The sequence below is a fragment of the Syngnathus leptorhynchus genome, chromosome 2 (assembly GCF_054491065.1).
Source record: "Syngnathus leptorhynchus isolate UIUO chromosome 2, UIUO_Slep, whole genome shotgun sequence".
NCBI lineage: Eukaryota > Metazoa > Chordata > Actinopteri > Syngnathiformes > Syngnathidae > Syngnathus > Syngnathus leptorhynchus.
This window is the reverse complement of record NC_141196.1, coordinates 14,523,326-14,537,733: the sequence shown is the minus strand read 5'-3', so window position 1 is coordinate 14,537,733 and position 14,408 is coordinate 14,523,326. Positions and strand designations below refer to the sequence as shown.

At 39.1% G+C, this 14,408-nt stretch overlaps 2 protein-coding genes across 5 annotated transcripts; both read left to right on the top strand.

Annotated features, from left to right (window-relative positions):
• The first annotated feature begins 922 nt into the window (after positions 1-922).
• On the top strand, positions 923-3,450 carry LOC147060919 (hepatitis A virus cellular receptor 1 homolog). Of its 3 annotated transcripts, none has more exons than XM_085905478.1 (6): positions 923-1,038; positions 1,125-1,463; positions 1,926-1,985; positions 2,063-2,136; positions 2,371-2,464; positions 2,558-3,450. In XM_085905478.1, coding segments are annotated over exons 1-6 (612 nt in total). In that variant the 5' UTR covers positions 923-995; the 3' UTR covers positions 2,560-3,450. The 3 variants fall into 3 exon arrangements, with proteins under 3 accessions (XP_085761604.1, XP_085761603.1, XP_085761605.1); XM_085905477.1 differs by having other exon boundaries at positions 2,555-3,450; XM_085905479.1 differs by lacking the exon at positions 2,371-2,464 and having other exon boundaries at positions 3,034-3,450.
• Positions 3,451-4,896: 1,446 nt separating this feature from the next.
• LOC147060918 (cell adhesion molecule Dscam1-like) lies at positions 4,897-12,120 on the top strand. Of its 2 annotated transcripts, none has more exons than XM_085905026.1 (14): positions 4,897-5,030; positions 5,107-5,442; positions 6,115-6,243; positions 6,331-6,498; positions 6,589-6,659; positions 7,293-7,539; positions 8,403-8,486; positions 8,832-8,888; positions 9,001-9,129; positions 9,238-9,402; positions 9,777-9,829; positions 10,056-10,161; positions 10,235-10,265; positions 10,338-12,120. In XM_085905026.1, exons 1-14 carry the CDS (start codon positions 4,973-4,975, stop codon positions 10,393-10,395), a joined length of 1,692 nt encoding a protein of 563 aa, XP_085761152.1. In that variant the 5' UTR covers positions 4,897-4,972; the 3' UTR covers positions 10,396-12,120. The 2 variants fall into 2 exon arrangements, with proteins under 2 accessions (XP_085761152.1, XP_085761151.1); XM_085905025.1 differs by having other exon boundaries at positions 8,832-8,900.
• Positions 12,121-14,408: the final 2,288 nt, after the last annotated feature.

Genomic DNA, 14,408 nt, shown 5'->3' with positions numbered 1-14,408 from the left:
TAAACTGAGACACCAGTGGTGGTTTGCTTCTGCAAAAAAACAAGCAATTGTTGATCCAGTGACACGATGACATTGGGATCTGGCCCTACTTCTATGGACTCTTAAACAATGTCAGACCACGAAGCACAAGTCGTTTATCAAAAGCATGATGCCAAAAGCTCCCTGAGGTAAAAGTTGACTTCTGTACACATTTTCTTGTCCACACTCAGAAGTCCCTAGACACATTTCAATATGGAGAAAGACCTAATTTTAAATTGCTTTCACATGAATATCTGATGACTTTATTTCCCTCCATTTACTGTTGTGTCATTTTAAACTTAGAGTTTTCTGGTCTGCAGTTGGAGGCAAGGAGAGAAATCCAAGGAAGGAAATTCAGAGTAACTAGAAAAATTCATGCTCACCCTGAAACATCAGCAAAGAAAACACAGATTAATGCATTGGGGTTGTTAATATTACTGAAGAAAAACAAGTAAAAAAAGAAGACAGGAAGTTATAAATTTTACCAGTCAGTCAGCTTTAGTAAAAATGTAAACAGGGATACATTTTTGTTCTTGTTAAGAAAAAATATTTCAACTGACTCCAATACATCCTCATCTTATTTGTAAATTAACGCTATTATAATTTATTTCTTGCGAAGAGAAAACATTTGAAATGGAATTTAATCGATACTATGTGTTGCCAACCTTTCTGTGTTTAAGTCAATAGCTTTATTTGTACTTTTGACATGGGAAATCAACAGTAGTCATCAAGGTCCCCCCCTCCCAAAAAAAACACAACAAAAGTATCTGCCAGGTTCTTTGCTTTATTTGAATTTAATGATACTACATGTTTTTATTGTTGATCTCAAGCGAAGTCAGAGGCTTATCTAAGTCTACAGGTTTCCCTTCCTTAATGTCACGAAAGGGAAGTTAAAAATGCACGAGACATCATGCCGTTGTGCAGGGGAAGATAGGTCATCTCATTTCAGTGTACAGCTGAGATAGAAAAGCCTACACATGCGTGGTATTTGTTATTTATTCCTGTCCGTCCTGAGCCAAGGTAAGTCAATATCGGGTGCTTTTTCTAGCTCCGAGTGGGTGCATTGTGAGTGGTTCACATTTCAGATCTGTGCTCATCCTTTGCAGTTTGCTCCGACGCCCTCAAAGTCAGTGGTTACGTTGGACAAAATGTCACGTCGCCCTGTGCCTACGACGCCCAAGCTTATGGACTGTTGAGCTTCTGTTGGGGTTGGGGAGAGCTCTCTATTTTAGGATGCTCAGACAGCATTGTCTACGCCAAAGATGGGGTAGTGCGCTTCATCAGCAAGTCTAGATACCAGCTGCTGGGCCGCCTCAGTGATGGAGACGTGTCCCTGACTATCCTGAATGCTCAACCCGGTGATGCTGGGGTGTATAGCTGCAGGGTCGAGCTGCCAGGGTGGTTCAATGACTATAAAGTCAACATACACTTGGCCATAGAAGAAGGTGAACATGTGGCTTTTTTCCCGTTTAAGCATTGTCTGTTGCGTCATCATTCTTGCCGTTATCCTTACTCTAGCAGTGGACAAAAAAGTGCTAATTTCCCTAACATTACTACAAACGGTATGTGTGTGTGCGTGTATTTATGTAATTATATATATAATTATATCATTATTAGTACTCATTTTTACAGTACTTATCAATAATCATTCTTTTAAACTTCGATCTTTATAATTTTCATTTTTTGGATTAGCCTATCTTTCTGAACATTTCTTCTTCTACAGCTGACATATTATGTCCTATATTTTTTCACATACAGGACCAATGAAGTGATTATTAAATATGCTTTTACACGTTTTCATTGGTTTCTTGTTGGCTTTTGTTCTGCTGTGTTCCTTTGATTTTAGGGCCTACAAATCAATATCCTGCAGCTGAGTCATCTTTTCTTGTTGTTTTCTATTTCTACAGCATCTTTGGAACAACCAATTGTTCAGCTCAGTCTGCCAGTGACAGCTGGAAGGCATCAAGGTGAGTTTAGTAAGTCAAAATAATTTCGTTAAAACCAACACTGATCCTTAAAAGTCTTCTATTATATTCATATCAAGCCAATTCAGAATTAGGTGTGTTCGAACACGCAGAAGGCGAAGATTCAAGATCAAACAAGAAAAGCAAAGCTCAGGTATGATTTTTTTGTTTTGAGCCTTTTAGGTCAAACGACTGGGCAAGATCAAGGAGACTAAATATTGTAGCGCACATCATACACTCCCTTACAACTGAAAATGTTTAATCTTTACAAGGACACAAAAACAGCCATTGCGCAATTGGTGAGCATAGATGGTACATGTGTACATGTTTATTGCATTGAATTGCTTTTTACTGTTTCCTCCAATAAAGAGGTTTACTTTCATTGCAGGATACACTCGTAGCGTTCCAAGGAGTGGGTAACATTTGCAGAATTGCAGCAATAGTTTACCTTACTGTGCTTATAATCACAATCTTTATTGCCTGTAAGTATCTTGTGAATCGTATGCTGTCTTTCAGATGAAGTTCAGCTCATTAAACTAACCTGACAAATTCCCGTGTTTATTTTCTCACAGCAGAGAAACGACCTCGGCCACTTAAACCCCTAAAAACCTCAACGATGGAGAATGTGTATGAAATTATCTGAATTCACTTGCTTTTGCTCTTCACTGCCCTTGCTGTAATTACTGTTTAAAAATACATTTTAATCTAAAGTATCTAAAGTAAGATGTAATGTGTGACAGAAAAGTGCCAGGACTGACATACGCTACATTTAACCAACTACAAAACTATGAGTTTCCTCCTTGAGTGTGGGCCAGACTTTTAACCAGACAGCAAAAAAAGCCCGTGGCATTCTCTTCGCCTGAAGAGACGAGAGGGGCCCAACAATTCGTGGCTGCTTGATCATGACATCACATCTGCTCAAATTGCCCTGAGCATCCGACACTGGCCAAGCAAAACTTCGCCCTGTTGTAAAACGTCCTTCTCAACTGACTTGGGTCAGTATCTTTTTTTTTTTCTTTCATATTTATCACATTCACGCGGACGACGTTAGATGGCCGTGACAACAGGACTCAGAAATCTCCTGGAAGAATGGAGGACTGCATGAAGATGAGGCATTGGGAGAAAGCTGGGAAAGTCCATTAAGACTCCTTGGGGATTACTTAACCGGGGAAAAACCGTTGTGTGGATTTGAAATTCAATCTTTTGTAACATATGTCCTTGCATGAACTGTTGTGGAACTTCCTACTGTACTTACGCCGCTGTATTAATGCTATATACAGTAAATATGTGTACTATATTGCCTTAATATTGTTTTTATTCCTTTCAGTTAAATTCAGTAATCACTGCTTCATTCAGCAATTTGCGCTGAGTCATTCCAGTGTCATTTGCAAAATAAAGTTATATGATTTCTCATGATTTCCCCATAAACTGTGAATTATACGCTATTAATGACGGATGTAGATCATCTCCCTTTTATAGCAAACATGAGAAATTTGCTGTGGAGGTTGAAATGTCTTCATAAAACAGACAATAAACCACACCTCTTTTCTCTAATGTTTTTTCTCATCATCTCACTTCTCATTTAGCCTACATATGTTTTTCACAAAGCGTAGTTGTTGTTGCAGCCCTTTGGGAGAGAAATCCCACTCAATGACTTCTTGTTACCCTCCAACGACTGGTGGTAAGAAGTCTGTCTTGCTAATGCATTTGTCCTTGTTATGTCTGTTACTTTTGGGAAGAGAGAATACTATAGCGAGGTTACTAAAGTTCCAGCTGACCAAAATTCACACTCAGCCGATTGCCCCTGAACAACATTCTATTTATATCAGATTGATTAGCGTTGCTGATACTGTAATAGTTATAACTCACCTGACTCCCATGCAGGCAGCAGGTTCAGTTGCAGCTTTGTGAATTTGAGCTGGGAATGTTGTCTGTCTCTTAACATGGTTGACAGACAACCAGTCTGGAATTAAGTTTGCCTCTTGCCTGATGTCAAAAGTCTCCAGCTTCTTGTGTGTTTAAAAAGTAATATGCCATTGCACACACGAAATGTATTTAGTTTTATATATATAACCTCAAGTTTGAGTGAGAAAAAGTTGACTCAGTTTCTCTCCCCTCTTCTATTGTATTATTACTCTGCAAGATGTCGATGTCTGGCGGCCATCTGTTGCCTGAGGCAGCTCGATGATGACTATCTGTTCATGTGCGTTTACTGACTTGGCCGAAGGTGAAATAGGCAGACACGACAAGGCTGACAGCCAACAGGCTGTATTGGAATTGTCTGCTTACATGGACGTTCCTATTTCGGTTTATTTCTAATTTTTCTGTCCCGTCTCATGTCTGCTTAAGGTTTAACATCATTCACATAACACTGTGACCCCAAAGAGTTAGGGTAGGCAGTAAAAAAAATGAATGGAAGAATACAGTTTCTTTTTTTGAAGCAACAATCTCATCCTTTTTCTTCCAATACTATAAAAGGGGTGTTTTTGAAAGGGTGATCTGGAACATCATGTTTCCTGTGTTTGTGCAAAAATGAAGTAAAACATTCCTATTCCAAAATAGACTTTCATTTATAATTTCCAGAAGGTGTCAACTGGCATTTTCGAGATGGATCACTGCCCATGGAGCAGTAATGCATTGCTGAAATTTGTAACTCATATTTCAAGATTGACTGATTTCTGAGTTGGGAATGTTTCATTTGTTACCACTGATGACAGTCAAACACATTAACGCTGTTCTAAAGTTTGTTGACGAACTCAATTCCGTCTATTCATCATCGTGAAACTGCTTGTCACTTGAAAAGGAAGGAACCAAAACCGCAAAGAAGGAAGCAGACGTCTTGCACATCCCACCTTGGCCTGCAGAACTGTTTGTGTGAGCACATCATGGACCCCATCATGTGACGTGGAAACTTGTCAAATCTGCAACCTCTCTGTGATCCAGTTTGATCTCCAGCAGCAGGTGAATGAAGTTCCTCAGCAGACGTTACCATGACTTATTTTGTTAGTAGATACTTCCATTTGTTTTGCATCCTCTGCCTTCTTCTAGGTAAGAGAGTTGAAAGGCCTGTCAGTATTGGTTTGCATTTACAGTGTTTCAATGTCTTTTTTTTTTGCCTTTGCAGAGTGCAGCGTATACTGCTTGGAGGTTCAAGTTGGGGCAGAGATTACCTTAACGTGCAAGTACGATGCTCGCTACCATGGCAAGCTGTCAGTGTGCTGGGGTCGAGGGCCGATCCCTAACAGGGGCTGTGCCAACGAAGTCATCAAGACGGACGGAACATTGGTAACCAGCAGACTATCCGAGCGCTACTTACTCATGGGTAACATTGTGGAGGGCGACGTGTCGCTGACAATCAGACAGCTTGTGGAGAGCGACTCGGGTGTGTACGGCTGCCGTGTGGAAATCCCAGGCTGGTTCAATGATCGCAAACATCAGATGACCTTGACGGTGGTACCAGGTGAGACCCAAGACTGTATTTTCTATTGTGAGGTGAGGTGGCAAAAGTACTCACGCTCTATATGCTGATACAAGCACAAAGGTACTGTTCTAGTCAAAGATGTTGTTAAAGTTACATTTTTTTATATAAACCTTGATCACAAATGAGTCTCAAAGGGCTTCGCAGCTCACAGACATCAATGACATCATCTGGTCTAAACATCACAAATGAGCAAGAAAAAACTCAAAGAAAACCCATAACCGCATGAAATACACAATGGTTTAACTCCTTTACCCAAGTAAAGAAAAATAAAAAGTGCTGACTAAGATTTAAGTACAAAAAATAAAAATATTTTAAATATTTTGTATGATATAATATCTAGCTTCTCAGAGTCCAGTGTAGTTAAGCAAAGAACTCCGAGTAAGGAATAAAACGTAGGCCACAGATAACCGTTTTCGTTTTTAGGGAGTAAAAATAAAACAGAAAATTCATTCTTACAGTAAAGATTAAGGAAAATGTACAATGATTAAATATTTGTCCTCAGTTTCTTCCCACCCTTGACTTTCAACCATGCTTGAGGAGTACTTTTGTCAAAGAAACTCTCAGGAAACGTGTGCAGTGTTGCTCATCACAAGCTGAAATAACAGCAACTTCATTATGATTGCATACCTAATAGCAATTCTACCTTTTTAGCACGGCCCGATTCTCTAAAGGTGGCGATTCGGGAGGTCAGGGACAGAACTGTCACCGTCCGCTGGTCTCATGTGTTTGACGGTGGAAGACCCATCACGTCCTATAGGATTGACCTCAAGAGCAAAGAGGGTACTACAAATCTCCGGAGCATATCTCGAAATATTGTTAGGACAGTGTCTAGTTTCAAACGCCCCCCCCCCCTACCTTGTCAAACAGATCAATGGGATGCTGCAGTGACAACTCACATGTCAAATCCAAACCTGACTCAGGTCACTCTGGTGGACTTGCAGCCGGCTAAGAATTACAACCTTCGCATGTTTGCGGTCAACAGTCAGGGCATGAGTGATACCAGCAATGTTCTCACAGTCATCACAGAGGAAGCAGGTAAAGTAAGAAGTTGTACATTTTTGATTTATTCAACTGAGACTTTCTTCTATTTAATGACTGTTATGCTTTCATTTCTTTGCTGCTCAGCACCAGATGGCCCACCCTTAGACATGCATCTACAAGCGTTCTCGTCTACAAGCATCAGAGTATCTTGGAAGGTAAAGTTACTTTTGACAGTTTATTTAAGACCATACCAAAATCCCTCAACAAAAAAAGGTGGTTTTTTTTGTAAAAGAAAAAAAAAATTAAGCCGTTTTTTTTAGAATGGTACAATCACTATTTTTAAAAGACAAACCATAGTTTGTTAGTTGATAATGTGGTTGATTTATCGTCAACAAAATGAAACTACCTGTTTTGAAAGTATATACATACATTTTGGGGGTTACAAAATCATGTATTGGTTTAATTTTCTTATTTTTTGTTCTAGCTGTCATTATTTATGCATAAAATATTTGATCAATAATAAACTCCTAAACACATTGAGGGATATTTTTCCATTGCTGTAACATGTAACATGAAAGCACGATGAAAATGATAAGCCTGAGTAGCATCCATTTTTCAGCAAGGCAGTTTCACACTTTAGTGGACATGCAATTGAGAGCAGAGACAACGGCTTAATTTTTCCCAATTTGAAAGCTTCATTTTACATACAGTACTTGCTGACTCATATTTGAATTGTTTTTATCAACACACTATTGCGTGTCGAATTTAGATGCCATTTATTTTCACTCTGGAGGGACTTTTAACATAGAAACTTGTTAATAACGATTATGGTTGTGTTAACAATATAGCCTCCTAGAGCCGACCTGAGAAATGGAGTTATTCGAAGTTACAGCATCAGCTACAGAGAATACGACCCTGTTGGTCGACATTTCAAATGGTGGCAGCGCCAACGTGTCACGGCTACACGACAACAAGAGAGCCTCATACTGAGTGGATTGAGGCCTTCCACCAAGTATGGTGTCATCATACAGGCCGAGACCAACGCAGGAATAGGACCGGCTTCCAGTGCGCCCCTATGCTCCACTTTGGCTGAGAGTGAGTTATTATAGAATTAATTCAAAAAATATAAATGTACATCACTGATTTATTTCATGCAATCCCAGCACTTTATACGACAGGTGCATCTTAAAACGTATCGTGGAAAAGTATTGCAGTAGTTAAATTAAAAAAAGCGAGACTCATAAACATGCCGCATGCATATAGTCTCCTTTTCACCTTTTGTATGCGTCAGGTCTTACGCACTTTTTATATGTACTACGCCACGTATATTCTCCCATCCACACTGATCTGATCCACCCACTGTGGGAACTGGTAATAAGTGAGCAAACACCCAAAAAGTGTGATTCAGTTAATTCTGAGGCTGGGTTTCCTTAGACTTGTGAATGACATTGAAATCCGCTAGAAAAAAATAGCACAAACGTGAAAATTCATTAGAGATGCTTATAAATTTTCCTCATTAAAAAGTTCCTATTTTGTCTCAACTTAATTTGATAACTTAATTATTTTACAAGTGCGATTGACAGCTTTAAAAATTTATTTTGCCGCTTGCTGTTGAATGAAAATCAAATCACTTGTGCTCAGGGCTAAGGTAAAAACCAATCATTGCTCAGTTTGCAAACATCATTGTTGTGAGGTGGAGAATATTGCCCATAGTAAAATATGTCACGGTATTTTGATGATCATAACAAATGAAAACCCCAAATTTACAAACTCGTAAAATAGACTATTACATCAGAACAATTCAAATGCTTTTTAATACTGCATAGAAATTAGGTAAATATTGTCAATTATGTAAATTATTTTCCTATGTTCAGTGAAACTGTATAATATAGTAAGAGTTTTGACTTTCGTGTGTGTGTGTGTGCGTGCGTGTGTGTGTATTTGTTTGTTTGTGTCAGCTCTCCAAACTACCACCCAGGCAACAATCAAAACGCTCTTCACCAGTACATGGCGAATGGTAGACACCACAAGAGTCCTCTCAGGTACAAATAACATATACTCAGTTAAGAAAACAAACAAACAAACAAACAAACAAACAAACAAACAAACAAACAAACAACAATTAAAAATGAAAAAGAAAATGGCAGCAAACCTTTTCCTTTGTCAACCAAAAAGACAAATTGTAATGGAAAAGTAGATGAGTATATTCTTTTTAAATCACTATTATTAATGTAACAATTATGTCCATAGTAAATCATCCTGTATTTGAAATTGAAATTCATGTATTGTGATACAAAAATATCAGATGGTTAACCTTTTCAAGTAATTCCAAGCACGCCGTAAATATCTTTCTTTTTTTATCGCTCCTGCTTATTTTGTGTTCACAGATGTCACAACTCCAGATGTGTTTATTGCCAGTACAGCATCGGACCAAAGTCCTACAGGTTTTTCCTCAAGTACAGCATTTACCACTATGGCAGGAAATAGAATTCATGATCATCCAGAGTAATGTAAATCAAGCTAAAATATGCTTTTGGGCACCTGTCTCTTTCTCAGTGCCTCCAGATCCCCCTGTTGTTGAGTTGAAGGAGGTGAGAGACAACACAGTTTCTCTCTCTTGGACTCCTGGGTATGAGGGAGATGCCCCAATTACCGGGTATTTCCTTGAGTATAAAGCATTGAATGGTAAGAAACAGTCTAATCAGTAAAATGACGCAAACAATCTCAATAAAATAAATATTGACTGTTTTTGTCCATTGATTTCAAAATTGACTTCTGTTCCAACAACCACAGGCTCGTGGGATTTTAAAAAGACAGTAGTGGACTTTAGCCCAAATCAGACAGAGGCCACCATTATCGAGATAAACCCCTCCACGTACAACATCCGTATGTTTGCCAAGAGCAGTCTGGGTACTAGTAAAACCAGCAACATCCTCACCTTCACGACTGGAGATACAGGTGACAGTGTGACATTTTCCGACAATGTTATATAATACCCATGTGGAATAAGAGTTTCTCTATCATAATAAAAAAAAAAAAACTACCACTCCCTTCTTAGTTAGACTGAATCATGCAAAAATTGACCTCTTCCATAGAAAAGGAATTTTGGGCCGTACTGGAGCGTAACGAAAAATAGTATAATTGTGAGGGGAAATGTTAAAACCATATACTGTATCAAAATCCTCACATGAATGTAAATGTCAAATGCAAATAGTTCCCATGACAAGTCATTTTTTTTCAACTTTTCCATGCAAAAATAAAAAATGCATATCGTTAATTCATAGCAACTTCAATCCCATAATATGCTCTGTAATTTCCTTTGCGGCTTGCAGATCATCAGCAGGATGTTTTCTCCATAACCGCAACCATTAATACTCGTGCCGCAGTAAGTATGAGTAAGCATGTTTCCTTTTTACACCATCTGCAGCATTGAGGAAGTTTCCCGGTGGGCCAGACCAACGTATGGCTGCTATACCAGTCCGAGTCCAATTTTTTAATCATATGTTTCTTGTCCAACTAAAGCCAAGTCTAACAGCACGGCATTGCAGTGCCCTCTAGAGGAAACAGATAAGTGAAGAACATATATTTTTCTTTCAACATTTGTCTTCTAGACAAGCTCTGAGGAAGGTGGAAGTGGTCACCTTGCTGCCATCGTCGTTCCACTCGTGCTGGTGTTGTTGTTGATTGTTGCCTTAGTGACAACGTGGCACCTGAGACGTAAGTGAGAGTGTGATGCTTCAGATCCCTCAAGCTCCTTTTTCTTAACTGTCCACCATGTGTGCCCTCACAGGGATAAAAGTGAAAAAAGGCAACCTTAGCCTGTGAGTGTCTGCATCCTTGTCACTACATGCATTCCCCAAAGGCAAGTTTGACTTATGCATTCTCCTCCACAGGTGGTTGAGCCGCGGAGCAATACTTTATCGAGGCTCTGAGTCCATGCAGGAGCTGTGAGATATGCTCCTTTAAACCGTGTCAACATGAAATACAGCAATAGAGACATTTTGTCAGCGTCAGACTAAAAAAATACAGTTAACACATTGTTTTTGTTGAAATGATTTTGTCTGTTGTATAGGCTACTACCTGGATTCGAAAATAAAGTGAGTTGTACACTTCCAACTGCAGTGACAAAGGTATCACTGAAATATGGTGTTTTAAAATATGAAACACACAAAGAAAGGCGATAAGGATTTTTCATTTTCTTGATATACTTACATTTTGAAACTGCTGACTGTGAAAGGTGGGATGTATGAGAAGGTGTCATTTGTATGTGATCATTGGGGTCAAAGGTTGCTTCTCCATTTAAAATGATCATTTGCAACGCTGCGTGTCATAAACTCCTATCTTGCTGTATCCAAGTGCCAGCAGAGGGCGTTAGGGCCCCACAATAAAGTGTGTTGCATCTAAGCCATCATCAGTGTACCATCATCCTCTTGAGGAGCTACTGTAGCCAAACTCGATTTCCATCCATCTGTCTAGTAAATCTCTAAATTGGAGGAGAGAATATGATATGTGATAGATTTGGGATAGTAGTCTGCCAGGATCACCCAACAATGAGGGAACATGGGAGTGATTGCAAGTACCGTTTTTCTGCTCTTACCACATGGCACAATATTTGTACATGACTATATTTGGAAGAAGATTGAGATTCATGGGTAAAAAAAAACCCCATCTTATATTATCCCTCCAGGACAGATGCAGTTGACGATATAAATCTTGCTTGTATAACAAAGTCAAGTAGGTTGCGACCTGTAAGATGCTACATCTTTTCTTTTAACCGTCACAGTGCTTTTGCATCAACAATAGACTTTTTTTTGTCAACAACTCTGCTTTTATTTATCTCTTCAAACATTGTTAATTGCTCTCCGTGGCTCTTGAATAAGAAAAAAAAAATTGTCAGTGGTAGATGTGGATGGGAATGGTTACATGACTGATGAGCTTTCTTTGATTTTTTTATGCATATAATATATCTATGATGTATATTTTTTGTGTACCTAGAACCTCCGTGTGCTTCCCCTAGTATACGACACAAGAAACCGTGATTATGTCAACAATTAACAACACGAAAATGATTTTTTCCAAGAAGTTAATCATTTTTTAATTTGCTCCGCTGTCAAAATCAAATACCAGTAATATGCATAAGTTTTAGGTCATCATGAGATGTGGGCTTTATTGATTTGATCAAAACTGTCCAATTCCTTTATTTTTTGTTTAGATGAAAAACATTTGACATAAAAATACTAATATAGGACAAATGAGCTTTTCAATCTTTATTTCCACGTATTGTCATCTGGAATGGAAGCACAACTTTAATTTTCAATGATGTTTAGTGAGACTTTCCCAGAAACTCTTTGTGCACAGAAGCTTCTTTCTTCTTCAGCACTTTCCAAATTGTTGTTTGACTGATTTTAGAGCTATGTCTCTGATTGATTTTCCATCTTCCCTCAGCTAGCTAATTATTCTTACTTTTTTTTTGTATCAGTAGAAAACTTTCAGGTTTCCATATTGGTTACGCTTCTAACCAGTAAAAATGTCCTCACAGAAAAAACCCAAATCTGAAACTAAGTATTTGCACTCAGATTTATTTATGATCAAATTAATAGGACAACAACAAAGCTGCCAGTCATAGGATCCAAGACTTTTTCTCAGATGAGTGTTGGGTTCAAATAAAAAGAGGTATTTCATATAAATGCAGAATTATTGTCTCATATTCATCTTTAAATGTCAAACCTAAATGTTTTCAATCAATACAAATGAATATAATAAACAAGTACTTGTAACATTTATGTATAATTCAATAAATATGTGAAAATGTCATAAATATATCAAAGTGCCATGACATTTTCACAGCAAGAATTTACACTATTACAGCGTATAAACATTTGCCAAGGCCAGTTAAATAAATCCCCTCATGCCGTGTACGAGGATGGTACCAATCTTTTATATAAAATTATGATTTTAGTTCCATTACTGGTTTGCTAATTGGAACGATGAGAACACACAATGGATGCAAATTTACATCTGACATCCGTCGACTTGTAATTCCATCTCAATTTCAATACATTTGTGTCATGGTTCGACTTTGCTCAAGAAGCACGTGGCAACCCCATAAGTGCGGAGTTACCATATACTGAGAATCAGGTAATGCAGTGTCAACGATGCTGGGTTAGGGCTGCAGCATAACACCACAGGTGGGAGATTGAGGGAGGGGGTAGAATGTGTATGGCCAGAACAATGGCAGCATTAGCGACCGACGTAATGTTAGTACTGCAATAAATCATATACCAACTTTCTGACCACATCAAGGCACCAGCACTCAGGAAGTGGAGACTGAACGGTACCACACACACCAAAGTCTGAGCTCCACAGGAGGGGCTGGTCTGCAGACCACGATGAATGCAAGGAGCTGCCAGATGTTGGCCCTTCATAGAGCAGATGACAGCATCAGCGCTTAAAATAAATAGGAGGTGAGGTGGAACCAAAATGTGACGAGACACGGATGCAGTTTGTCAAACCATGAGCAGCCATTGGCTCCTTTGGTGATGAAAGAAGCACTAATTGATTCAAGTCTTGCCAAGCAACCCCCCCCACCCCCCCCACCCCACCCACTGCCTGAGACAGCTCAAAGGGAACATTTCATCCTATTAGAGCCATAGCTTGTCAATGTGCAAGTGAGAGTAAGTCACAGCAAGAGCAGAGTAACAGAGTTTAAAAAAAAAAATGGAGACGAGTGCCGTGGAAAAGCAGGCTAAAAATCACCTCCAAGGATGTCATTTGTGACGATCTGACATTGCATTTGTGTGTGATGTGATCTGATTACCCCACCTTGGTGAGATGGAAGGCAGTGCTCATATTCGAAGGTCAGACATACAGTAACAGTTACCATGGAGACAACAAGTAGACCAAGTAAACCAAGAGCAGTGTTGTGACTTTATCGAGGCATCTGCGGGGTGCATAGGTTTAAATTTTGTCTGGTTGTGAAATACCTACACTGTATTCTTATTTTCTGTATGATTATTTTCCTCTGTGGAACAAATTCCGGATTAGAATACACTCTGTTCATTTGGAACACAATATCGTGAGAGCGAACGTGGGAGGATTATTCTTTCCAAAGCTAAAAATACATACATACGTACAATATGACCATTTTAGTTGATGGTAAATGACCAGTATCTCCGGTGACATAAAGCACGCTTAGTGAGAAGTGACCCATTAAAAGCTTGTTGACTGAGCTGAAACGTGAAGGCGTATTCCCAGATCCCATGTAACAATGTCAAACTAACCCAAAAGGTTTATTTGGGTATATTTTGGTGGAATTGTCATTGGCGATTTAAGCACTTGTGTTTCAACTTGTTTTTGTGTTCTGAATCTTTCCGCTTGTTCGAGCAAAGCCGTCACACAAAGTGCCGATGAATGCAGAATGCAATATTTAGATTGACAGCCGTAATCAGATTTATCGCATGGTTATTATTGAGCACATCTTGAGTCGAGTGGCAAATTTTAACCTTCCTGAGAAGTTTCCATAGAAACCCGCCAGAGTTCACGTTGATCTAGTGAGTTGATCAAATACTGGAGAAAAAAATCATTTGGCAACCTGTCATTGGGGACAGAAATAACTATAATGGCTCGGTTGCTGCATCTCTTTGCATTCTCATAATCCTGTGTGCTCGCAGACATTTCAATAAACGTTTGAACCTCCTGAACCACACAGCTTGTACGATTCATATCACATGTCACCTCTCATTCAGAGAGCATTAAGTGTCAGTGCTTTGAACATGGCTCCTAATCTCTTTAAATTTGTTTGCATCCTCTCTGCTAACGCCATTGCTTTTTATACACCTGCCCAGAGGCGAGTTCCGCTATGGAAAATCGTCAAACTGGAAGATCTCCATCAGCTTGGCAGCAGAACACAGTGGAAGTCTTGGATCAGTTTAGGGGATTGGAGCAGCTGAGCTCTGCCATGGTAG